This window comes from Balaenoptera physalus (assembly GCF_965194825.1).
Source record: "Balaenoptera physalus genome assembly, chromosome: 3".
Classification (NCBI taxonomy): Eukaryota; Metazoa; Chordata; class Mammalia; order Artiodactyla; family Balaenopteridae; genus Balaenoptera; species Balaenoptera physalus.
This window is the reverse complement of record NC_138890.1, coordinates 84,764,404-84,789,855: the sequence shown is the minus strand read 5'-3', so window position 1 is coordinate 84,789,855 and position 25,452 is coordinate 84,764,404. Positions and strand designations below refer to the sequence as shown.

The 25,452-nt window shown below is 35.0% G+C and overlaps 1 protein-coding gene across 5 annotated transcripts in view; it reads left to right on the top strand.

Moving 5' to 3' along the window:
- Positions 1-25,452, top strand: part of YTHDC2 (YTH N6-methyladenosine RNA binding protein C2) — an 82,246-nt gene that overhangs the window by 19,124 nt on the left and 37,670 nt on the right. For 4 of the 5 annotated variants that reach the window (XR_014262230.1, XM_082456967.1, XM_082456966.1 and 1 more), the window contains exons 8-20: positions 1,607-1,714; positions 2,841-2,989; positions 5,406-5,541; positions 9,324-9,450; positions 9,663-9,728; positions 14,596-14,774; positions 15,028-15,124; positions 15,200-15,290; positions 15,377-15,457; positions 17,165-17,247; positions 22,668-22,773; positions 24,239-24,358; positions 24,667-24,939. Coding sequence is in view for 4 of the 5 variants with exons in the window: in XM_082456967.1 (XP_082313093.1) it covers positions 1,607-1,714; positions 2,841-2,989; positions 5,406-5,541; positions 9,324-9,450; positions 9,663-9,728; positions 14,596-14,774; positions 15,028-15,124; positions 15,200-15,290; positions 15,377-15,457; positions 17,165-17,247; positions 22,668-22,773; positions 24,239-24,358; positions 24,667-24,939 (1,616 nt within the window). In the remaining variant the exon portion in view is untranslated. The remainder of the gene's footprint in view (positions 1-1,606; positions 1,715-2,840; positions 2,990-5,405; positions 5,542-9,323; positions 9,451-9,662; positions 9,729-14,595; positions 14,775-15,027; positions 15,125-15,199; positions 15,291-15,376; positions 15,458-17,164; positions 17,248-22,667; positions 22,774-24,238; positions 24,359-24,666; positions 24,940-25,452) is intronic. The other variant, XM_082456968.1, reaches the window with a different exon arrangement.

Below are 25,452 nucleotides of genomic sequence, written 5' to 3'. Positions count from 1 at the left end.
TTCCCTCCCCTTCCCTTTCCTCCTTCCCCTCCCTTCCCTTCCCTGCCCTTCCCCGCCCTTCCCCATCCCCTTCCCTTTCCCTTCCTCCTTTGATTTCTTTGCTTTTTCTCTCTTTCCTGCTCTATGCTGTTCTCTACTAGGTACTGGGGGTGCACAGTTAGTTTTCCTGGAAGATCTCATTCTTGCCCTTGGCTTCTACTTTCTCTTGCACTGATGACTTCTGAATCTTTATTTCCCAGTTCACACTGTTCTCCAGAGCTTTGGACTTGGTTGCTTATAAGCAGTTCACCTCTAATACGCCCAAACTGAATACTTAATCCTTTCTAAAAAATCCGCTTCTCTTGTGTTGCCTGTTTTGGTTAATCATACCATTGACCTAATCACCTAAGTCACAAACCTGTAAGTCTTTTTGCTCATAATATTACTGGGTGGTAAGGCACATAAAATTTATGCATCTGCTAATTGAAGGTCATTTTGGCACCTAACATTTGACATGTCTAAAACCAAACCCCAGTTCCCACAAGCCAACCTGTTTTTCTTTTAGCTTTCCTTGTCAGCCTCAGAAAATGACAACATTATCCATTGAGTTTTGTAAGCCAGACTTTCAAGAACTGTGGTTGACACTTCCTTATCATTCTTCCATATCTAATCTAATGCTGAGTTCTGTGGATTTTACTTCCCATCTATCTAGAGTCTGTCTGTCTCCTTCCATTTTCAGGTTATTGTCCTCTTCAGCCTGAACTGTTGTAATTGCTCCTGCTTGGTCTGTTTCATCCACTCTGCTTTCTTTTAAATCCGTTCCCCATGTTGCAGCCAACGTGGAATTTTCAGCCAGATTTCTGAAGTGGAATTTTGATGATGTTAAATACTCTTATGAGTTTGAAACTTTGAACAACCTTTACTTCAGAATAAAGACCTAAACCCTTAATAAGGCTTATCTATTTCTTCTGCCTCATCTTGAACTACAATCCCTTCTTCACACCCCTCTTCACATCATGTTCCAACTAGCTTGCCCTTGGCCTTTTAGTTCCTTGAGAACATCATACTCTTTCCCACCACAGGGGCTTTGTACATACTGTTTTTTTCTTCATAGTATACTCTTTCCTCTCTGCGTAGCTTAGTCATTTTGTTCACCCCCTTCTCTTGGTTCTCATTTTTCGCAGTGAGGATGCTTTTCTTGATTCCTTCAAATTCCCCTATTATGTACTGTCATGGTATCTTGTACTTCTCTCTCATAGAACTTTTTACAACTTTATTTTTACATTGATGTTTTGGATTATTGGATTAGTGTCAGATTCCCCTGCTAGATTGCAAGCTTCAAGCTTCAAGAGAGCAGGAGGAACTCTGTTTCTGCTTACCATTTATATTCCTAGTGCCTAGCATGATGCCAAACAATCAAGTAAATAGTAAACACTAGAAAAAAACATGCAAATGAACAGTTGTCTAAAATATAGATCAGAGTTATATTTAAAGGATAATATGAGGATCACTTGACCTATGGAATTGCCTTGGATTAATACTTAGATTTATTAATTTGAGAATCTCATGTTTTTACGTGAATTATCTCTAAGATGCAAATTGACTGTTTAAAAAAATTCCTATTTAGTACAGGGAAGACCATTTGAAGTAAAAGAAATGTTTCTGGAAGACATTTTAAGAACTACTGGATACACAAACAGAGAAATGTTAAAATACAAAAAGGAAAAACAACGAGGTAAGCTTTTTATCAAACAAATATAAAAGAAAATTACTATTGATATTGACTTTTTGGAGTACTCCAGTCTTATACTATGCAGATACAAGGACACTTGAAAGTGTTTCTCTCTGTGTATAGTTGTAGAATATTATATTAGAATACTGTCCCATATGGATGTTCTACATTCTGGTTTATGTCCAGAAGTTATAATCTATAGGGAGGAATTGAAAGGGGATGCCAGAGATGAGGAGGCTGAGTGTGTCTGTATCCAAATATTCAACCACTATTTTAAGGAGGCAGAAGATTTGAGCTGGCTGTCCCCAGCATGTGTTACAGAGTGGGAGTGGGGAGTGGGTGAGGGAGTGAAAAGAGTAGCATATGAGTAATAACAGGCTCACCTTTGGTATAATTGTTGAGTTTTTCACATCTTGATATTGTTATGAATTGCATCAGTACTTTGAATTTAACATGACTTGCCTATTAATACATCTCTTATGATTTATACTATAGCTCAGCTTATGAATTAAGGTTAAGTTCCTTTTGCTTACTTTTAACTACATTATTCATGATGGAAGACTTGGCTTCAAGCTTTGATTCCTTTGTTTAATTAGTATAACCTTGGACAAATAATCTTAACTTCTTTGGATTCTTCACTTGAAAAAAGCAATTAGCAATGCCTGTGTCACAGTGCAGTGCTGAATCACTAATATGTAAATTATAAAACTTCTGGCTCTCAAAACTTTTGAAGATGGAAATTGAATATAACTTGTGTCTCAAACAGCTAGCATGGTGGTAGAAATTCAATAAATGATTTTCTACAAAGTGCTATATGAATATTAGTCATTGATTTAAACAGTATTTGTTATATGGCTAAAATACTGTTCATTAAATTATGTCCTTATTTAGAAGTAAACTTCCTACTAGTAGATGAATAGATGAGGTTTTATAAAGCAGTTTCATGTCTCCTTTTGGTTCAGCGTAACACATTTTATTGAATGTTCCTAATTAATATATTTTTAAAAAGTAACTTTAAAATAAGGCCAACTTTTAGGTATTTTCAGTTTCACTTAATTTTTTTAAACAAAGAAATATATTTCAAAAAGCAAAGAATTTATCTACTTATTTTCTTTGGTAATTAATTTAGAGGAAAGACAACAAACCACACTTACAGAATGGTACTCAGCTCAAGAGAATACTTTCAAGCCTGAATCTCAGAGACAGAGAGCTGTCCCAAATGTGACTGAAGAATATGATTTATTGGATGATGGTGGTGATGCCGTCTTCAGTCAGTTGGTAAGACCTCAGTGGTTTCACACTGCTATTTTGAGTGAAAATTGTGTAATTTAAAGAACGTTTTATGAGATTATATTTTTTATTACATTATTAAGGCATAATTCCCTTAGTTTATCTTAGACTACAACACATTTTTCAGAATAATTTTCTATACACTTATTTTTTCAAATAATGCAACATCTTTTATTGTTTCATTCTGAGTTAAAATTATTTCAATATTTTCTATAAATTTTGTGAAGAAAATAGTTGTAGATATTATGTATATATACATACATTATTATTGCTAGATATTTTATCATCTCAAAAGTTTAAGAACCTATGAGCTAAGCAATGCAAGATAAGCTAAGTTAGGAAAAAACTGAGAAAAGCCTGTTGGTATTAGGGCAAGTAATCAAGACTGATGTTTCTACCACAAAGCCATGTGACTCTGTAAAATCAATTACCCACTATAGACCTCAGTTTCTTTTTCTCTTCTGCTTTTCTCCCTTCTATTTTGCTACAATATCTTTTACAAATGAAATATTTTGTAGAAATACTGCCTGCTCATCCATCACTCTCCATCCCCACCCCTAAGTGGGGCTTCTGCTACTTTGGATTCCTTGGAGTCTGTTTGAAAACTGGAACCAGTGTATTTCCTAGGTCCCTTCTGGTCTTTGATTCTGGTTTAGAATTCTTAAAAAAGCATTGGTGATTAGTGAGATGGCTGGGACTATGCACTTTTTAGAAAAAGAATTAAACTCTTTTGAGCATGAGAAGCTACATAATGCAGATATGCTTGCAGTTTTCTCCCAGTGTTTAAAGTTCTGATGCATCCAAATGAACTATAGTTTTAAAGAATGTGTACTTTTAAAGAATGTTTAAAAATTGTTATTTAGTGCAGGGAACATCCATTTGGTTCAGTGAACAGCATTTTGACCATTTAAATTCGTGATTTTTTTCTTTTAATTATTTGTTTATTTTTGGCTGCATTGGGTCTTCATTGCTGCGTGTGGGCTTTCTCTAGTTGCGGCGAGTGGGGGCTACTCTTTGTTTTGTGGTGCGCGGGCTTCTCATTGTGGTGGCTTCTCTTTGTTGTGGAGCACAGGCTCTAGGCGTGCGGGCTTCAGTAGTTGTGGCATGTGGGCTCAGTTGTTGTGCCTCGCGGGCTCCAGAGCACAGGCTCAGTAGTTGTGGCGCATGGGCTTAGTTGCTCCGCGGCATGTAGGATCTTCCCAGACCAGGGCTTGAACCCGTGTCCCCTGCGTTGGCAGGCTGATTCTTAACCACTGTGCCACCAGGGAAGTCCCTTAATTAGTGATTCTTAAGCCTGGCTGCACATTAACATCCCCTAAGGAACTTTTTTTTTTTTTTTTTTTTTTAAATAGGATAGCATTTTTTTTTTTTTTAAATGGGGCAGAAGGAAAGAAGCTTTTTTATTTATTTATTTAATTTTGGCTGTGTTGGGTCTTTGTTTCTGTGCGAGGGCTTTCTCTAGTTGTGGCAAGCGGGGCCACTCTTCATCGCGGTGCGCGGGCCTCTCACTATTGCGGCCTCTCTTGTTCCGGAGCACAGGCTCCAGACGCGCAGGCTCAGTAATTGTGGCTCACGGGCCTAGTTGCTCCGTGGCATGTGGGATCTTCCCAGACCAGGGCTCGAACCCGTGTCCCCTGCATTAGCAGGCAGATTCTCAACCACTGCGCCACCAGGGAAGCCCCCCTAAGGAACTTTTAATTATTTATTTATTTATTTATGGCTGTGCTGGGTCTTCATTTCTGTGCGAGGGCTTTCTGTAGTTGCGGCAAGTGGGGGCCACTCTTCATCGCTATGCGCGGGCCTCTCACTATCGTGGCCTCTCTTGTTGGGAGCACAGACTCCAGATGCGCAGGCTCAGTAATTGTGGCTCACGGGCCCAGCTGCTCCGCGGCATGTGGGATCTTCCCAGACCAGGGCTCGAACCCGTATTCCCTGCATTAGCAGGCAGATTCTCAACCACTGCGCCACCAGGGAAGCCCAGGAACTTTTAAAGTCCTATGGAATCTGGCCTCCATCCCAGAGATTTTGAAGTACTTGCTCTGGGGTGGGACGTGGCTTCGGTGTTGAAAAGCTCCAGGTGATGTTTCCTCTGTTGTGCAATTGGGACATAAGACCACTGATATATGGGTACATTTAGCAACATTCTGTCAGAAGCACAGTTAATATTGTGACTGTATCATACTCCTTTGTTGACAGGCTCATTCTCAGATAAAAGATGAATGTGAAAACAAGATACAATGTTGTGAGTGATTATGTTTGTGATGAGATGAGAAACTTTTATGTCAAAGCATTTGCTGTAATACCGAATGGTTAGTAGTTCTTGTGGCGGTTATGGCCATCTCATGTTCTCTGCAAGCAAAGGTTAAGCTGTTAAGTAATTTATAATCTTTGCTTCTTTTTAAAGACAGAAAAAGATATGAATTGCCTTGAACCATGGTTAATAAAGGAAATGGATGCTTGTCTTTCTGACATATGGCTGCATAAAGATGTTGATGCATTTGCTCAGGTCTTTCACCTTATTTTAACTGAAAATGTTAGTGGTAAGTATAATTTATTTAAGTTTCTTTTTATTACCCTTGAAGTTATTTATTATGATAGAAGTATAGCTTAATTCATAAAATTCAAACTTCACTTTTTGTTCACAACCAATATTTTGTTCTTTTGGAGTACTTATTTCAAATGTACAAATCAGGATCTTCTTATTAGCATAGTAGAATAAATAAGTATTGTATTAAATCAGGGACTCTTAACCTAATGTCTCCAGAATAGTTTCATGGAGTCTGTGAATATATGACAGTTATATGCAAAAGTATTTTTATGTGTATAAAATTTGTGACATAAATATACTCCCCCCTATGCATCACCCTTACCCCTGGAATATCTTGGATTTTCAAAGAGATTTGTTATTTCAAAACAGGGGGAAAATGTTAATAACTTTTGCTCTAGATTATTCATTCAGTAAATGGAAAATTTTAGTATACCTTTAGTTATATAGGTTCAAGTTCTGATTCACATGTACCTGCGTTATGTCACATGACATATTTTCGCTAATGATTTATTCTGATTTCGTTAGTTGGTTATAATGGATATTGGCAATCAGGGGTGAGTTTTAGGACCCTGAAGGCTTTTAGGCAAAAGGTAGAATGATGATAATAAAAGGTCAGTACGGGAAGGGATTTAGATGTCAAGTAGTTTATTCCCTCACTTGAACTTCTCAACATTATTATTACTATACTTGATCACTCCTTTCTTGAAACATGTTCTTCAGTTAACTTCTGATATTCCATACTTGATTTATTTTCTTCTCATCTCCCTGGCTGGTATGTCTTGGTTTCCTTGGCAGGATTTTTTTCTTTTTCTTGACCTCTGAATATGGAATGTCCCAGGCCTCAATCCTCAGACCTTCTATTTACACTTACTCCTTAGATGGATCTCATCTAGTCGAAGCTTTAAATATTTATTTAAAATGACTCCTAATTTTACGTCTCCAATCCTGAACTCCCCCCTCACTTCAATACACCTCACCACTTGACATCTCCGGTTGGAAGTCCGTTAGGGGAATAAAACTAGATATTCCCCAAACAACTTGATTCTCTGTTTTTCTACCTCCCTCTCAACCTGCTTTTTCCTTAGTGTTCCCTTAGTGATCATTATCAGTTGTAGACCTCTTTAAAAATGCATATGCCTGGCCATCCCAGGCACACTGAATCTAACTCTAGGGTACTACCATTCACCTAGTTGCTAAGGCAACAAAATATAAAATCATCTTTGACTTTGCTCTCATACCCCACATATAATCCATTAGCAAATCTTGTTAGTTTTACCTTCTAAATAAGTCCCGAATCTCACATGTTTTACTTCCTCTACTGCTGCCATCCTAGTCAAAGCCAACATTTCTTTCCTGGACTATTACAGTGGCCTATTAACTGCTTCTATTCTTATGTTACTAGTCTGTTCTCCAGAGAACAATCAGATTGATCCTTTTGAAAGGAAATTGGATCATGCCACTTCTCTTCTCTCAGCTGTCCCATGGCTTTCAATTACACTTTGAATAAAAATCAAAGTTCTTTCCCTGATTTAGTCTCTGACAGTCTTTTTTATCTCATTTTCTACTACTCTTTTCCTTGTTCACTGTGCTTTAGCCACTCTTGTCTTCTTGCTCTTCATATATGCTGGCCCATTCCCATCTTTGGGCCTTTGTTTTTGTTGTTTTCTATGCTTGGAACGCAGTCCCAACAGATACTCATATGGCCCAATGCCTACTTCATTTAGGTTTCTATCCATAAGTTAGGAAATTTGAACTCTGAGACATGTTGCTTTAAAATATTTATGAAACATTTTAAAGTATTTTTGTATTCTCTTTGACCCTCTTCCTAGATATTTCTTTAGAGAGTACTAGACTATTACTTTGATAATGGTCATCCTGTGGACCCAGGTCCCTCTCCTTTATAGTTTTATTATACATTTTCCAGAGCCCAGTATTCTAATGTCTTAGGCCATGTGCATGTAGTAAACTAAAATGTTATGGTATCTCTATGAGCAGTAATTTACTTCCCATGTTTTTATTTCTCTTCTAAAATCTCAACTCTTAATTGGCACCAGAGTTGAAAATACTTCATGTGATCCAGGAAGCCTTGGGCTTGGTAGATTTTTTTTTTAATCATATCAATTTCCCTCTGTGATCTTGTATAACCAGGTAGTAATTAGCTGGTTTAGTAAGACTAGGCATTCTATGGAACGCTGGATGCTAATCATCTATTGCTGCATAACAAATGATTCCCAAACTTAGCAACCTAAAACATCTATTATTTCACATAGTTTCTGAGAGTCAAGAATCTGGGAGTGGCTTAACTGAGTGGTTCTGGTTCCTAGTCACTCATGGAGTAGTAGTTAAGCTGTTGGCAGGGGTTCAGTCATCTTAAGGTTTACTGGGGCTGGAGGATGTGCTTCCAAGAAGGCTCACTCACATGGCTGTTGGCTAGAGGCCTCAGTTTGTCTCTGGCTCTTGGCTGAAGGCCTCAGTTCTTTGCCATCTGGACCTCTCCATAGCATTGCCTTATTCTTCCCAGAATGTGGCAGCTGGCTTCTCCCAGAGTGTGTGATTCAGAAGAGAAGAAGAAAGAGCAAGCAGGAAGCTATAGGTACCTTTCATGACCTAGTCTCCAAAGTTGCGCACCATCTTTTCCACTTTATTCTATTTGCTAGAATGAGTCACTTAGTCCAACTCACACTCAAGGAGAAGGGAATTAGGCTCCACCCCTTGAGGGGAAGAGTATTAAAGAATTTTTGGATGTTTTCAAACTCCCACACTTATCCATACCCCTAATTGAATATTCCGTTGAAACAGTAATTCGCATATAGTGAGTACAAATCATAATCTTTGCAGATCTCTGTAATAATGCATGTTCCTGGCCATCCCAGACCTACTGAATCTTAATCTAGGAGTAAGGCATAGCTATCTGTGTTTTCAGAAATAAAAAGCCTGAAGTAATTCTCTCCATAGGTCCCTCTCCCCACCTTAAGAACCGTTGGCTTATATTAATAACGGATACCATGTTTTAGAGGGTTGTTAAATAATGAGGATAATTGGGTATATATGGAAAATTAAAATTTTCCTTTTGTAATTATTTAAATTTTACTACAGAGGTTTTTTTCCAGTGGTGATTTCTTTCTGAAATTTTGTAATTTTGTAATTTATGAAAATTAGTTCTCAGTAATTATAGTATGTTGCATTGCTTGAAATATATTCTAAGAAGGAATTTAAATTCAATAAAAGTTTAATTTTTTTCTCATGGAGGGGTTTTATGGGAAGTAAACTTCCTGCCAGTGTTATTCTCATTAAGCATCTAAGATAGTAAGAACCTGGCATGATGGGGTAATAAAAGCAAAACGAAAGGACATCAAAAAATCATTTTGAACTTTTCATTTTCCCTTTTAAGCATTCATTACCAGATACTGATGAAAATTAACTTTTTAATTCTTCTTTAATTATATCTTGTCATTTGGTCAAGGCAATATCTAGATTTAGGAAGATTACTTAAGGATTCTACAAAGTTAGTAGCTTTCCTTTTCTGTTTTAATTAACAACTATCTTTCCTTCTCCTGCCTTCCAACTGATAGTACCTATTTCATCCTCCTTATACTAAGGACACATCAGTATCGGATCTTCTTGGATCAACTGAGTTAAAGGTTATACAATGCTGTTATATACTTAGGTAAAGGAGCAAGTCCCAGGTTAATTCTCCTAACATTCAAGAAAATTAAAATGATTTTCCAAAGTAATTTGGAAATTTAACATTTATGTATCTTTTCCTTCTTTTAGTGGATTACAGACACAGTGAAACCAGTGCAACAGCGTTGATGGTTGCTGCAGGACGAGGTTTTTCAAGTCAAGTAGAACAGTTAATTAGTATGGGAGCCAATGTTCATATTAAAGCATCAAATGGCTGGTAATTTTAAATTGCATTCATTCTTTGTATATCTTTGTATAACTACACATATCTTTTTTGATTTCTTATATGTCTTTATATTAAAAGCTATTTGTAATAATTGCTCATACATCTCTACTTTAATGGGTGAATGAATAAATTTGAGTAACTAGTTTTATAATTTTGAGAATATTATTTCTCTTTCTTAATTTGATATCTTTGAATTTTGGCAGGATGGCTTTAGATTGGGCTAAACACTTTGGGCAGACGGAAATTGTGGATCTTCTAGAATCTTACAGGTAACACTTTATACTATTTTTAATTAATCCTGACTCCTTTTTAAGAAACTTAGCCATATAAATCATAGAATGTGACAAATGAAGGCTATTTATAGTCTCTTATCCAGATTTTTTTTTGTAGTTCTAAGGAGTTTTTCTAATAACAGCTTTCAGTTATTTTGTAGGTTGCTAGTAAGATCCACTGTATTATAATATTTATCTTATTTTTTATTTTATCTTAAAAAAGAAGAAGGGGAATTTCCAGTTAAACATGGTATTTGTCTCTCTGCATTTCCCCAGAACCTCACTAAAATGGTAAGGAAGGAATATAAAATGTGTAAACTAACAAAGTCAAAGAGAATGGAAGAGGATATGGCAACTGATGAAAGATGTTAGTAAATTTTTGGATGATATATGGCTAATGGATTACTGATGTTTGACTTAGCAAAGCTAAGAAAGCTGAAGCCTGAGTGCCTAAAGAGGGAAGTGCCAGTGAGAAACAACCTCATTTTAGCTTTGAACTTCTTAGAGGCTCATTCAACTACTTCTGAATGAAACAATGAAAGAAAGGGCTAAAACAATAACAGAGTTAGTTGAAATTCTCTATGAGGAATATTTGGAATTTCAGATTCCCTTCTCCCCTGCCCTCAGGTGATATCGCTTTCCCACTGTAGCAGGATGTGGGAAGTTTATTGAAAAATTAAACCATTTAGAGTTTGGACTTGGGGTGACCAGGTACAGTGGGAGAGTGGGAGTAAGGTATCAAACAGAAAAGGGGTTTAAGTGAAAGGCTACTTAAAGACTAAAAGTTGAGATACCATCCAATCCCTTCCCCTGCTGTCCCTATCGCCTTTTCCTGTTTGAAGCTTATGTTCTTCGGCAGAATACTTGAGAATTCCTTCCTGGAAAAACAGACCAAGCCTAGAGAAAAGATTTAGAACTTTAAGAGGTTTGATATTCCTTCAATGAAATGACCATCTTTAAACCAGATAACTCAATTTTCCCCACTTGTACACATGGAGGTTTTTGTGCTTTACTCTTTAAAAATAAACAAACTGCCAAGGATTGATCACCAGGCATTTGAGTGGAAAAAGCACTCAAACATCAAATAAACAGTAACAACAAAAAACCCCAAGAAGTTGAATAAAACTGAGCATCAGTGACCAGAAGAAAACTTCAAAAATAGTAATCGAAAATAACATTCATGAACCAGAAAACAGTGTGCTTAAAAAAAAAAAAAAAGGAACAGAACACAAATCTTTGTTCAAATTTCATCTTCATGAGGGCTACCCAAATTTACCTATCTATTGCAATCTGCCTCCCCCCACAGTTAATCCTCTTTAACCTGTTCTACTTTTTCTTTTGTCCATAGGACCTACCATCCTCTAATAAACTATATAATTTACTTATTTACTGTATTTATTGGTTTATTGTCTGTCTCTTCTCTCCAGTGGAATTTAGTAAGCTCCTTGTTTCCTTTGTTCAGGGACAGTGTCTGGATATAGATGTTCAGTGATTATTTTTGAAAGAATGAATAAAAAAGAAAGAGCCCTTGAAAATTAAAATATGATAGCAGAAAAGTAATTCAGAAGGGTTGCAAGATAAAGTTGAAAAAAATTGCTGACAAAGTAGGAAAAAAGACAAAAAAATAGAAAATAGTAGAAAAAGGATAGGAAAATTTATTTCCTATGTATTTTTTTATGAGGAAGCTGTTAGAGAATGTGTTCTACAAAAATGAGGAGTGAAATAAAACAGAGAAGAACACAGTAGATCCAGCACAGGAGATAAGTGAAAGAAATGCTTAGTATGTTGGTGCACAGGGCTGTTACTATGGCAGCTGCCCAGTAGGTCTAGTCTCATAGAAACAGAAGACAGAGAGCTCCAGGAGGAAGGGCCCTCTGGGGTAAAAAGGATTTCCTGATGGTTTTGATCATATTAAAAAGATTTCATGAATTTGTTGGACACTTTGGGAAGAATTAGTGCTAAGTACACAGAAAACAAAATTGTATGGGTTTGTGTGTGTGGAAACTATATGGGGATGGGGGTGGTGACCTCATTTTTCATTAATTGGAGATTCACAGATAATTACTAAATTGTTAAATCAATAAATAGCAGATGATGCATGTTGCTTAGAAATACGTCAGTAAATACCAAAAGAAATGGCTAAAAGAATTGAAAAAGGTCCTAGGCAGTGTGACTAGGAGTGGAGAGGGGTTTTTGTTATAACTTCTATAAAACCCTTGTTTATTAACACTATGTACATGTATTACTTTGATTTAAAAAAAAAAAGGGCAATACTTTCAAAATCCTATGAAACTATTATAATTCTTCTTTTAGATAATTATTTTAGATAAATTTTGATATTTATATAGATTTTAGATTAGACATTTAAAGAAAAAAGATATTTAGAAGAAATTTAAAGAAAATATATTTTATAGTACATTGATAGCTTTTATCTATTTTCAACCTATAAGACTGTCAAAAAAATAATAGAGTATGAAGTTAAAATATATTAAAACATCTATCATTCAAGAACATATAAAATGTTTTATTTGACTTGGGTTTTTGTATTTAAATCTATAGATGAAGTCTCGGATATTAGATGAAGTAAACATTTGAAATATGAAATTAGTTTTATCATTTTAATTTCATTAAATGATAATGTAGAGTCTCAAAGTCTTGGCAGATCCAAATGCTAATTCTGGTGTGGTGGGTTTTATTATCATTTCATTAATAGCACCAGAACTTGCAATCCTTTTAATGCTAACACTTCGAATGTTCCAGATATTGTTACGGTGTTAGGTGTAGCTGAATAGGTACTACAGATTACCATGTAAAACAGTTATCTGGATAATATTTTAATTATCCTGGCTAAGTCAGCTTTCTTTTTATTCCACAGATCATGATGTTATCAACTATAAATTTCAAATATTTAAATTAAATTTATTATGTTTGCTGGATTATTGATACTTGATATCTAAAGTTTATAGCATTAAACAAAGAACATAATACCTCCTTAATTTACCTGGTAAAAATAAGAAAACAAAAAACTTGGAATGTTTTAAATTGGATTTAAAAATTTTAAATACTACAATTATAATGTTGCAGAAGTTTCATATTTTTCCTATTGAAAGCAGTCTTTTTTTAAAAAAAATTATTTATTTTTTATTTTTGGCTGCGTTGGGTCTTTGTTGCTGCACATGGGCTTTCTCTAGTTGTGGCGAGCGGGGGCTACTCTTTGTTGCGGTGCACGGGCTTCTCATCGCCGTGGCTTATCTTTGTTGCGGAGCATGGGCTATAGGCGTGTGGGCTTCAGTAGTTGTGGCTCGTGTGCTCAGTAGTTGTGGCTCACGGGCTCTAGAGTGCAGGCTCAGTAGTTGTGGTGCACGGGCTTAGTTGCTCTGTGGCATGTGGGATCTTCCCGGATCAGGGCTTGAACCCGTGTCCCCTGCATTGGCGGGCAGATTCTTAACCACTGCGCCACCAGGGAAGTCCCTGAAAGCAATCTTATGTTATTTTTCTGCTAAGCTCTTTAAGAAAGATTGGGCTGAACTGAACTTTCTAGAAATCATATTGATAATTACTAGTGATGGCAGTTTTATATTTTCACATACAGGATGAAGAAGCAAGGGAGTTATTTCAGTAATTTCTACTGATTTTGGCTTTCGGGAAATAGCATAATCAACCTGCTTTTAGTATAGGATAACTGAATTAGTAGTCATTTTAAGCTGATACCTGTAGAGTGTTTTTTTTTAATATATGAACTATTCTCCAGAATATTGTTCATAATAATGAACAATTAGAAACAACCTATTAAGAAAATGTAAATGATGACCAAAAGTTTGTGTTTTTTTAAGTTTTATTGAGATAAAATTCACATACCATATAATTCACCTACTTAAGTGTATAATCCAGTGTTTTTTAGTATGTATGTTCAAAGAGTTATGCAGTCATCACCACAGCCAATTTTGAGAACATTTTCATCACCCCAAAAAGAAATCTGTGCTCATTAGAGGTCACTTCTAATTTCCCCCAACTTTAGCAGCCCTAGGCAACCACTCATCTACTTCCCATTGCTATAGATTTATCTGTTCTGGACATTTCATATAAATGGAATCATATAATATGTGATCTTCTGTGATTGGTTCTTTCACTTAGCATAATGTTTTCAGGGTTTGTACATGTTGTAGCATCTTTTTAATGGCTGAGTAATATTCCATTCTATGGATAGACCACAGTTTGTCTATCCATTCATCAATTGATGAACATTTAGGTTGTTTACACTTTTGGGATGTTATGAATAGTACTGGTATAAACATTTGTATACAGATTTTTATGTGGACATATATTTTCATTTCTTCTTGTCTGTATACCTAGGAGTCTAACTGCTGGGCCATATGATAACACTATGTTTAACAGTTTCGAGGAACTACCACATTGTTTTCCAAAGTGGTTGCACCATTTTATGTTCCCACTAGCAGTGTATTAGGGTTCCAATTTCTTCACATCCTCTCTCACACTTATTATTATCTGTCTTTTTTATTATAGTCATCCTAGTGGGTGTGAAGTGGTATCTCGTGGTTTGAATTTCATTTCTCTCATGACTAATGATGTTGAACGTATTTTCATGTGCTTATTGGCTATTTGTATATTTCCTTTGGAGAATGTCTTCAGATAGAGTTTTTTTAAAAACACTTATTGCCAAATTTTACTTTGAATAATATACTTGAAACCAAAATATGAATTACATTATAGTTAGAGTATTAATTGTCACTTACCCTCTTTAGAGTACATTGAAAATTTGAACATGGACATAATGGGAATCATTGGCCTTTAAGGGTTACTCCTTTTAATGAAATTTGACTTGGTCTGTATTTTTCTTTTCTAGTGCTTCATTGGAATTTGGAAATTTAGATGAAAGTTCTTTGGTTCAAACAAATGGGAGTGATCTCAGTGCAGAAGACAGAGAGCTCCTGAAAGCTTATCATCATAGTTTTGATGATGAAAAAGTAGACTTGGATTTGATCATGCATCTTCTATACAATATCTGCCATAGTTGTGATTCTGGTAAATAAGTATTGTCTAAAAGAAATGAAGCAAAAATATATTCTTTGACTTAAATTTAGTATTTTGTGTGTGTACAAATTTTTATACAATTTTATTGATAATAATGCACAAATAATCTCTTGTGTCATCTTATAAGTATTAGAGTTTATCAGTACTTGAAAACACATGATGTAGTTCATTATAGTTAGTTGTTTTGATTGATTCTGGTTTTACAAAGAGATTTAATGTTTAAAAAAAGTCATTCTTCTTCAAGGTGCAATATTGATTTTCCTGCCTGGATATGATGAAATTGTTGGACTGAGGGATCGCATCCTGTTTGATGACAGGCGGTTCGCTGACAATACTCATAGGTAAAAGCTAAAGCTTTATATTTATTGCATTAAATAACAGTTAGGTACCACAATATATTTTCTCTTAATTGTCAACAGATACCAAGTCTTTATGCTTCATTCAAATATGCAAACGTCCGATCAAAAGAAGGTATTAAAAAACCCACCTGCAGGTGTTCGAAAAATAGTAAGCTTCATAAAATCTTCTTTTTTCCATTTTATTAGTCATTGGTTTTGCTTTCATATTAACGATAACATAATATCCTATTGCAGATCCTTTCCACCAATATTGCTGAAACCAGCATCACAGTCAATGACGTTGTCTTTGTTATTGATTCTGGTAAAGTGAAAGAGGTATGTATGGATAAGTTGTATTTTTACCTAAATGACGAAGGTTAAGCTCCATAACAATAAATGCTTTTATAAGCAGAATTCATTTTAATGGGAAAATTTCTGGTTCTAGGATGAATTTAACATAGTAAATGTTGATTTCACTAAAGTAAATATTCTACCTTAAACAATTCAGTTTGTAGGATCTGTCTTGTTATTTTAGCAAATTATACAAAAAATTTAGCCTCTGCTCACTAAATATTAGGAATAAAATAAAGGATTTGGCTAGTTACAGTGAAAATTTTGTCAATGTGGGAATTTGATTACATATTTTGTATGTTTTCTTTCTACTCATGGGCATGGACCGTGTCCCTCTTGTTCATTGTTATATCTCCAGTGCTCCACATATAGTAGGTATTCAAAAGATACTTAGTTCAAGAGAACCATGCTGATAGAAAAAAAACAAACATAAAACCAGGCTTCAGCAAATGATGGCTAGCAGTAAAATTGGGTCCATCACCTGCTTTCGTAAAAATAAATTTTGTTGGAATACTGCCATGTCTACTTTTTACCCATTGTCTGTGGCTGATTTCACACTCCAGTGGCAGATTTGAGTAGTTGCAACAGACCCCCTCTGCAAAGGCTAAAATATTTACTGCCAACTCCTGATATAAATAAAAGGCAGCATTTATTTCCTTTTAGTGTTGGAATGCCCAGCAGTTCTCAGCACCCTTAATTTTGGTCGATCCTTTCACTGAAATAATTGAAAGTGATAGAGGTAGTTGATTTTTCAAGGAGAGCAATGCTATCCATGTTGGGAAAGCAAATTATGTCTGTTCTAGTGGATATAGATGATAATTTTTAATGTGAAAATATTAATTACCTTTAGGTGTTATTTATCAAGTAAACTGTGATGGTAGTGCCAAAAGTTATTTTATATACAAAATTGTTAAATATAACATTTTATTAAAAACAAAATAAGCAGCATCTTTTCTAAAAATCCCATAATTAAACAATTATGAGAACACATTTGTATTTGCTCTATGTAGTTATTTTATGAAAAGGAAAGTGTAAAGTCACTGAATGATTGATGTATATATTCTAGCAATGAATTCTTTTAAAATATTTCTCTACGTAAGTTTCCACTTTAGAAGTGAAAGTATGGGGATAGTAATGGTTCTTTTTTACTTTCTCTGTTGTAACATTCTGGTTAGGCTAACTGCATTAGTAGTTCAGCAGGAGGTAAAATGGAAGGGGTTAAAAATTATTCAGTTGGGAATAGAATTACTTTAGTGATTATTGTTATTCTTCCAATCAGCTTCCTGGAAAGTATTTCAGAAAACGTCTTTCCCTGGTCACTCCTATTACCCACAATGATGTAAATCTGATAGAAAATGACCTCAAGGAATAGATCAGTTCTCTCCAATCTTGATGCCTTATGAGAACTGACTGCCATTATCCAAGTGTAGCAGAGAAAAACAGATAACTTAGCAAGGCACAGAATGAGGAAGTTTTACAGCTCTTCTAAGTTTAGTTTTCATTCTTTTTCCTTAGAATGTTTGTGACCAGAAATCTGGATTTTTTTTTTTTTTAAATCAGTACCCTGTTCTAATTAATCAAAAGGGACTTTGAATTAAACTTGATGTGCTAAAATATATTCATAATGTTTTCTGCTATTTCTTCTTAAGTACCTTTTATTGTATTAACATGAAGGTGATTTAAATATTACAGAAATCCTTTGATGCACTGAATTTTGTTACAATGTTAAAAATGGTGTGGATTTCCAAAGCTAGTGCCATACAGCGAAAAGGCAGGTAATGTATATTTAATGGACATTGATTCAATTGCCTATAAAATGGAAACATTTTCATATGTATTACATATTTAATGTATATTCTACTTTCTATAAAATGTTAAAACTTTCATGTTAGTCTTAATTTTTATATTATTTTTGCAAAGCAGACCATTTTAATACTTATTTTAAAAGTCGAATTTAGGTTATGTTAAAAATAAAAGTTTTTTTCTAGTATGATCTACACTCAGAAGACATAAGAAACTTAAAGAACAAAAATAAAAGCAGTGTAAGATGTAGGACTAATTTCTGTACAATACAAAAAAAGCTCCATGAAAATCAATTAAATAAAGACCACTACATTAACCTCACATATACCACATATATCTCATATATACCTAAAGAAATGCAAATTAATGAGGTACTATTTTTTACTTATCAGAATGGCATCAATGAAAATTTTTAACAACACACATAACAAGAGTTGACAAAAGCATGGGCCAATAGGCTTTCACAGTTTGCTGATGGGAGTGTATATTGATGTGACTTCTTCAGAGGATGATTTGAAACTGTTTATGCAGATCTCCCCTTTAGCAGTGGATTCCACTTCTCATAATTTATCCTGAGTATACTTGCACATGTGTGCCAAGATGTATGTTTACGAATGTTTTTTGCAGTATTATTTGTAGTAGTGAAAAGTCTAGGAACACTGTAGTATCCATAAGTAGTGAAGTGATTAAGCAAATTATATTATTGCCACACAATGTCATACTAAGTAACTGTTAAAGGGAAATATATAGATGTATGTGTTTTATATGGAATGAGTTCTCAGAAACTCATATTAATTGAAAAAAGTAAGGTATAAAACATGTATCTAGTATTTTCTTGTTCTAAAAAATATCTGTGCATGTGTATGTTTGCATGTATATTTAGACACACATATGTTGTCAAGGCTGAGATAACCATTACAAAACAATGATTGTTGACTCTGAGAAGGAGGATTTGTGGGGCTCTTGGAGGAAGGAGACTTAATTTTTATTTTATATTTTTTGTATTTCGGTTATTTACTTTAGCACATACTTGCATTACTTTTTCATTTTTAAAAAGGCAAGATTAAAAAGAGTCATATTTTTCAGTAATTATTTGACTGATTTTTCTTGCATTTTAACTAACAAGAAAACATCAGATACTGACTTTAAGAGTGCTGTCTACTGAAGACGGTGGATACATTGATTTCTGTACTTTATAACTTCATAGAATGCTCTTTGTTGTTGTTATTTGTTGTTGTTATTGTGTCAGTTGTCTTCTTATGACAAGTGTGGCTTGGCACATTGAGCTGGACTTACACCATGTTAATAGTATATTATCAGGGATAAAAATCAGAAATTATAGAAATTTTCTTTGTCATCTTTTTCAACAGATGTTTTTTGGCAGCCTTCACTGTGCAAGTGTTAGGGATGCAATGATGAATAAACTATGGTCTGATGGGTAAAGTTTGAGATGGGGAAATGTTGCAGTCCATCTTGGAATCCAATAAATTAAGCAATTTTAATACTATGTGATCTGCACTGTAACTGGATAATGCTTCTAGAGGAGTTAAGATAGAATCTGAGACAAATATGATTAAATAGGTAATTTGGGAAGGCATTTCTGGCAGAGGGAAAACATTCACAGAGGCCTAAAGGCAAGAGTGACAAAGTTGTTTGGATGGAGTTTAGTTTAGAGGAGAATAATGAAAAATGAGTGGAAAGAGGTAAGTTGCAGACTGGTCCTTTAGGACCATTTTGTATTTTCTCTCTCTTCTTTTTCTTCTTAATAACATGGTTATAGTATTCTTTCACCTTTTTGAGGAATGAATAGGTAGAGACAGAAATGATGGTAGGAGGACCCCAGTAGGAGACTCTTTTCATTAATCCTGTCATTTACAATAAGGGAGAGATGAGAGTAGCCTGAATTATTATAGTGGTGGTTGAAATAAAGAGAAATATAGGCATACCTCCCCTTACTGCACTTCTCAGATACTGAATTTTTTACAAATTGAAGGTTTATGGCAATCTTGTGCACCCCGTGTTCAACAAGTCTATCAGCACTATTTTTCCAACAGCATGGCTCATTTCTTGTCTCTGTGTCACATTTTGGTAATTCTTGAAATATTTCAAACTTTTTCATTATTATTATATTTGTTATGGTGATCTCTGATCAGTGGTCTTTGATGTTATTATTGTAATTGTTTTGGGGTACCACGAACTGTGCTCGTATAAGAAGGCAAACTTAATCCATAAATATTGTGTGTGTTCTGACTGTTCCACCAATCAGCCATTCCCCATCTCTCTCCTTCTTCTTGGGCTTCCCTAGTTCCTGAGACACAGTACTGAAATTAGGCCAATTAATAACCCTACAACGGCACCTAAGTGTTCATGTAAAAGGAAGAGTCTCACTTCTCTCACTTTAAATCAAAAGCTAGAAGTGAATAAGCTTAGTGAGGAGGGGATGTCAAAAAGTAGGACAGGCTGAAAGCTAGTCCTCTTAGCACCAGTTAGCCAGGTTGTGAATGTGGAGGAAAAGTTCTTGAATGAAATACACATGAATGATAAGAAATCAAAACAGCCTTATTGCTGATGTGGAGAAAGTTTTAGTGGTCTGGAAAGAAGATCGCAACATTCTCTCAAGCCAAAGCCTAATCCAGAGCAAGGTTCTAACTCTCTTCAATTCTGTGAAGGCTAAGAGAGGTGAGGAAGCTGCAGAAGAAAAGTTTGAAGCTAGCAGAGGTTGGTCCATGGGGTTTAAGGACAGAAGCCAACTCCATAACATAAAAGTGGAGGTGAAGTAGCAAGTGCTGATGTAGAAGCTGCAGCAAGTTATCCAGAAGATTTAGCTAAGGTAATGAGGGTGGCTACATTAAACAGATTTTCCTTGGAAAACAGCCATTTCTTGGAAGAAAATGCCACCTAGGGCAGGCTGACTCTCTTGTTAGGGGCTAATGCAAGTGGTGACTTGAAGTTGAAGCCAGTGCTCATTGACCATTTTAAAAGTCCTAAGGTCCTTAAGAATTATGTTAAATTTACTCTGCCTATGCTTTATAAATGGAACAACAAAGCCTGGATGACAGCACATTTGTTTACAACATGGTTTACTGACTATTTTAAGCCCACTGTTGAGGCCTGCTGCTCAGAAAAAGTGACTCCTTTCAAAATACTACTGCTCATTGACAATGCACCTGGTCACCCAAGAACTCTAATGGAGATGCGCAACGAGATTAATATTGTTTTCTTGCCTGCTAACACAACATTCATTCTTCAGCCCATAGATCAAAGAGTAACTTCAGCTTTCAAGTCTTATTCGTTAAGAAATACATTTTGTAAGGTTATAATTGCCATAAATAGTGATTCCTCTGATGGATCTGGGCAAAGTAAATTGAAAACCTTCTAGAAAGGATTCACCACTCTAGGAACATTTGTGATTCATGGGGAGACGTCAAAATATCAACATTAACAGGAGTTTGGAAGAAGTTGACTCCAACCCTCATGGATAACTTTGAGGGAGGAAGTAACTGCAGATGTGGTGGAAATAGCAGGAGAACTAGAATTAGAAGCAGAGCCTGAAGATGTGACTAAATTGCTGCAATCACATGATGAAACTTTAACAGATGAGGAGTTGCTTTTTATGGATGAGCAAAGAAAGTGGTTTCTTCAGATAGAATCTACTCCTGGTCAAGATGCTGTAAAGATTGTTGAAATGACAACAAAGGATTATATTACATAAACTTAGTTGATAAAGCAGCAGCAGGGTTTGAGAGAATTGACTCTGATTTTGAAAGAAGTTCTGTGGGTAAAATGCTATCCATCCAACAGCATGGCATGCTTCAGGGAAATAGTTTATGAAAGGAAGAGGCCGTTGATGTGGTAAACTTCATTATTGTCTTATTTTAACAAATTGCCACAGCCTGCAGCCTTCAGCTGGTCAGTCAGCAGCCATCAACACTGAGGCATGACTCTCCACCAGCAAAGAGGCTGTGACTTTGAAGTCTCAAATGATGGCTAGCGTTTTTTAATAATAAAGTATTTTTTAAATTAAGGTATGCACATTGTTTATTTAGACATAATTCTATTGCACGCTTAATGTACTCCAGTATAGTGTAAACATAACTTTTCTGTGTACTAGGAAACCAAAACATTCTTGTGATTCACTTTATTGCAATGTTTGCTTTATTGCCATGGTCTGGAACCGAACCTGAAATATCTCTGAGGTGTGCCTGTGAGTAACTAATTCAAGAGATATTCAGGAGAGTAATATTGGTGATTGTATGTCCAGGGGGTGGGGGGTAAGTAATAGAGTGGAATGAAGGATGTCTTACAGGTTTCTACGAAAATTTTGTGGATGGTGGTGCTATTATTGGGGAAAATGTGAAGCGTGGTTATGTGGGGAGAATTAATTTTTGGTTGTGTTGTTTGAGTTGACTGTGGAAAATCCAAGTGGAGCTAAGAGCCTTCTGAAATACAGGTCTAGAATTAGGATAAGAAGACCTAGATGGATGGAATTTGAAGTTAGGATTATTAATATCACTTGAGAGAGAGCAGAATAAGGAGAGCAGAGGGCTAAGGTCTGACCTCAGAGGAACATCAACATTTAAGGACTGGGAAGGATAGAAATCTTTCAGAGGAGGCTGGATAGGTGGGAAAGCTAATGGGTATGTAGTGAGGGAAATATTTGTTGAAGGAAGGAATGGTCCAACAATGTCAGATTTTCTAACTTGTATCACACTGTGTTATAGTTAGGTTTGTCTCTTTGGATTATGAGCTTTGTGAGGATACGTAGGGATATTTCTGTGTCTCTGTCACTTGGCATATTCAGCCTTGCTATTAGCTGATACAGGGACTTTGGATGAAATTAAAAGTGCTTTTCCTCAAGATGTATTTCTAGTGCTTTCCAGAAAATTATGCAAGTCTCTATGACTGTGGGGTAAATGACACTCCCTTAGAGTTGTGTAATGCATAACTTCCACAACTCTGTGTTTAGTGGGCCTAAACACAGTGCTTAGTATCAGCTCTGTAAAATTGATTAAATTTAAATTACCATATATTTATTCATGCCTTATTTTTTACTCACTTTTATTTTTGTGTGTGTGTGTGTGTATATATATATATATATATATATATATATATATGTATGGTATGTAAATTTTTACCATTGTCTTAGAAGTATTACTTGTCAGATAGTATTACTTGTCATTCATGAATCTCACTTTATAAATGAAATAATTGAGTCCCACAAATGTGAAGTACCTTTTCAAAGGTTAGGGGATCAGTATTAGAGTAGAGGTTCAGACTCAGATGTCCTGATACTGGTTCATTGTTCTGTCTCCTAAATCATATTGCTTTTACAGTTTCCTTATTATAGTCTTTATTCCTTGTTTGAACCTAAATTTTGTGTTTTAATTTTAAGGGCAGGGCGATGCAGACCTGGAATTTGTTTCCGGCTGTTCAGTAGACTTCGATTCCAGAATATGTTGGAATTTCAGACTCCAGAACTTTTGAGAATGCCATTACAGGTGGAAATTTACTTAACTCTATCTAAAAGCCTATTCTTTGTGGGTGAGGGAGGAGAGGAGGGACCATTTCAACTTATACTGATTGGGCTTTTAAAAAATCAATTTATAAAATAAAATTATAAAATATATATTATGGAGCGTGGTTATATATAACTAATATATTTTTCTGTATAAGAAAATTTAACTCAAAAGCCTCCAAAATTTAAAAGAATTACTTGAGTGCATTTGAATTTTAGTATGGTTTATAGATATATTGTTTTTTTAATATAACATTCTAGGAGTCTGTCAACCACATGAGTGTTCACCTTTTAAATTCTCAATGAGAAGTAGAAAACAAATCATTTAAAGTACAAAAGATAATACCAAAATCTCAGTTTAAGATGCTGAGCTTACCTTGGTAGTTTTGGAATTGAGTTCACTGAGATTTCCTGGCCTGTATGAATGGTTTTCCTTTTGGTTTTCTGACTTCATGGAACAGCCAAACACTATGTACTTTCTAGGGAACACTATCAGAAGTGCATTAATTTGATTCTCTGGTGTGCTGAGCTAGATGCTGGCTTCCGAACCTTAAAGAGACACTGGGTTATATTTTTGGCATCCAGGTACCTGGATCACTTCCCACTTCTTCATGCCTCTGTGCCATTTTCTATTCTTCTTAGGATAAAATGCAAAGTTCTTAACAAAAGCCTAAATTGTCTTTCCTGCTTGTGTCTCCAGTTTTAATTTTTTAATTCTTGCCTTTCCTCTTCTCTCTGCTCATACCAGTAGTTTCAATTTCTGAAGCACATTTTGTTCCCTTCTATCTTAGGGCCTTCATATGTGCTATCCCCTCTCCATTGAAACCGCCCCCTTATTCCTTTTCTGTTTAACTCCTAATTAATCTGTACATCTTAATTTAAGTGTCATTTCCTCAGAGAAGTTGTCTTTGACTTCCCATGGCTGCCTCCTCCTACTCTTTCTTGAACTTGTGTTTACGTCTTTAGTTCCCTGTATCCTTCATAGCACTTATCCCAGTTGTAATTAAGTAGTTAATTATATAATTATTCTGTTTTTCACACACAGTGAAAATCCATGGGGGCAGTGTCTGCCTATCCTCTTCTTTTTCTCCAACTTGATACGTGGTGCCTGGCATCTAGCAAGCACTTAAATATTTGTTGAATGGATAAAAGATTCTAGAATGTAATATAAAGGGAAAAAAAAGATTTTTGGACAGTGACTGTTATTGTTATATATAAGAAGTGTGTGAGGAGACATTGCCCGCAGTTGATGGAGGATGGTTATTAAAATTCTCACACTAAAGTATGAGCCCATCTTTCATAGAAAGACATTGTTCCCTCTGCTGTTCATTTTAATCAGAGACTCTACTAGTCTGTGCTGGGAAACTATAGTTCCCAAGATTTTTTAAAAAGTAAATATCAATTATAAGTTTCAGTATTTCAAAATTATTTGCTGTTCTTATTTGCAGGAACTTTGTTTACATACCAAGCTCTTAGCCCCAGTTAATTGTCCTATTGCTGATTTCCTTATGAAAGCTCCTGAACCTCCACCAGCTTTAATTGTAAGAAATGCTGTGCACATGCTTAAGGTTGGTGTCTTAATAGTTTCATTTTACCTGAAATTTAAACCAATTGAGAAGATGTCTTAACTAATTTTGTACCTAAAAAAATTATCTTCATATTATGTATTTTGAATAATACTCTCGTGGTAATTATAGTAACACAGTAGGTATAGTTCATTTTTACGTAATATATTTGAAACAAAATATATTTTTTATGAGGTACAGTAGCAAAAGAAAATTTATGTTCTTGTATCTTACTTATGGATTTTTAAGTATGTGGTTTCATTAAACAGTTTTTGGTCATGTCAAGTTCTATTTTATATCCTTTTATTTAGACAATAGATGCAATGGATGCATGGGAAGATCTCACTGAACTTGGATATCATTTGGCTGACTTGCCAGTAGAACCACATCTTGGTAAAATGGTCCTGTGTGCTGTGGTGTTAAAGTGTCTGGACCCCATCCTTACAATTGCCTGCACACTAGCCTATCGAGATCCTTTTGTCCTGCCAACGCAGGCCTCTCAAAAACGTGCAGCTATGCTTTGTAGGAAACGTTTCACTGCAGGGACTTTCAGTGACCACATGGCACTTCTCAGAGCATTCCAGGTACTATTATTGTCATTTTATTTTTGAAGTGTTGCTGGTTAAACACATTTCTAGGGTAAGTGTAACAAATTAAAAAATAGATATGATTCTGTTAATTTTGTTTCATTATAAAGTCACATTTTATTAATTGCTCAGAAAAATACCTTCCAAAACTGTTAATATGTTAAAATTATCATGTTTTTCTCTACTTTTTTCTTTCATTTTCTCAGTTTTCTCCTTGTAGAACTATGTATATGTATATTTTTATTTTTATTTATACTTATATGTATATTTCTTTTTTATAAACCCAAATTCCTTATCTTTAATCATATCTTGTTTAGGAATGCTCTAAAATTTTAGTTAAGAAACATTGTATATTATTCAAAGTATATAGAACAAAACTTAGAAGAAAATTATCTTGAATTTAATATCCATTTATTGATTTTTTAGAGTGCATTCCTTTCTTGTGTGCTCAAGACACTATGTTAAGAATTTAATTTTATAAAGCAAAATCTAAAAATCACTTAAAAATTT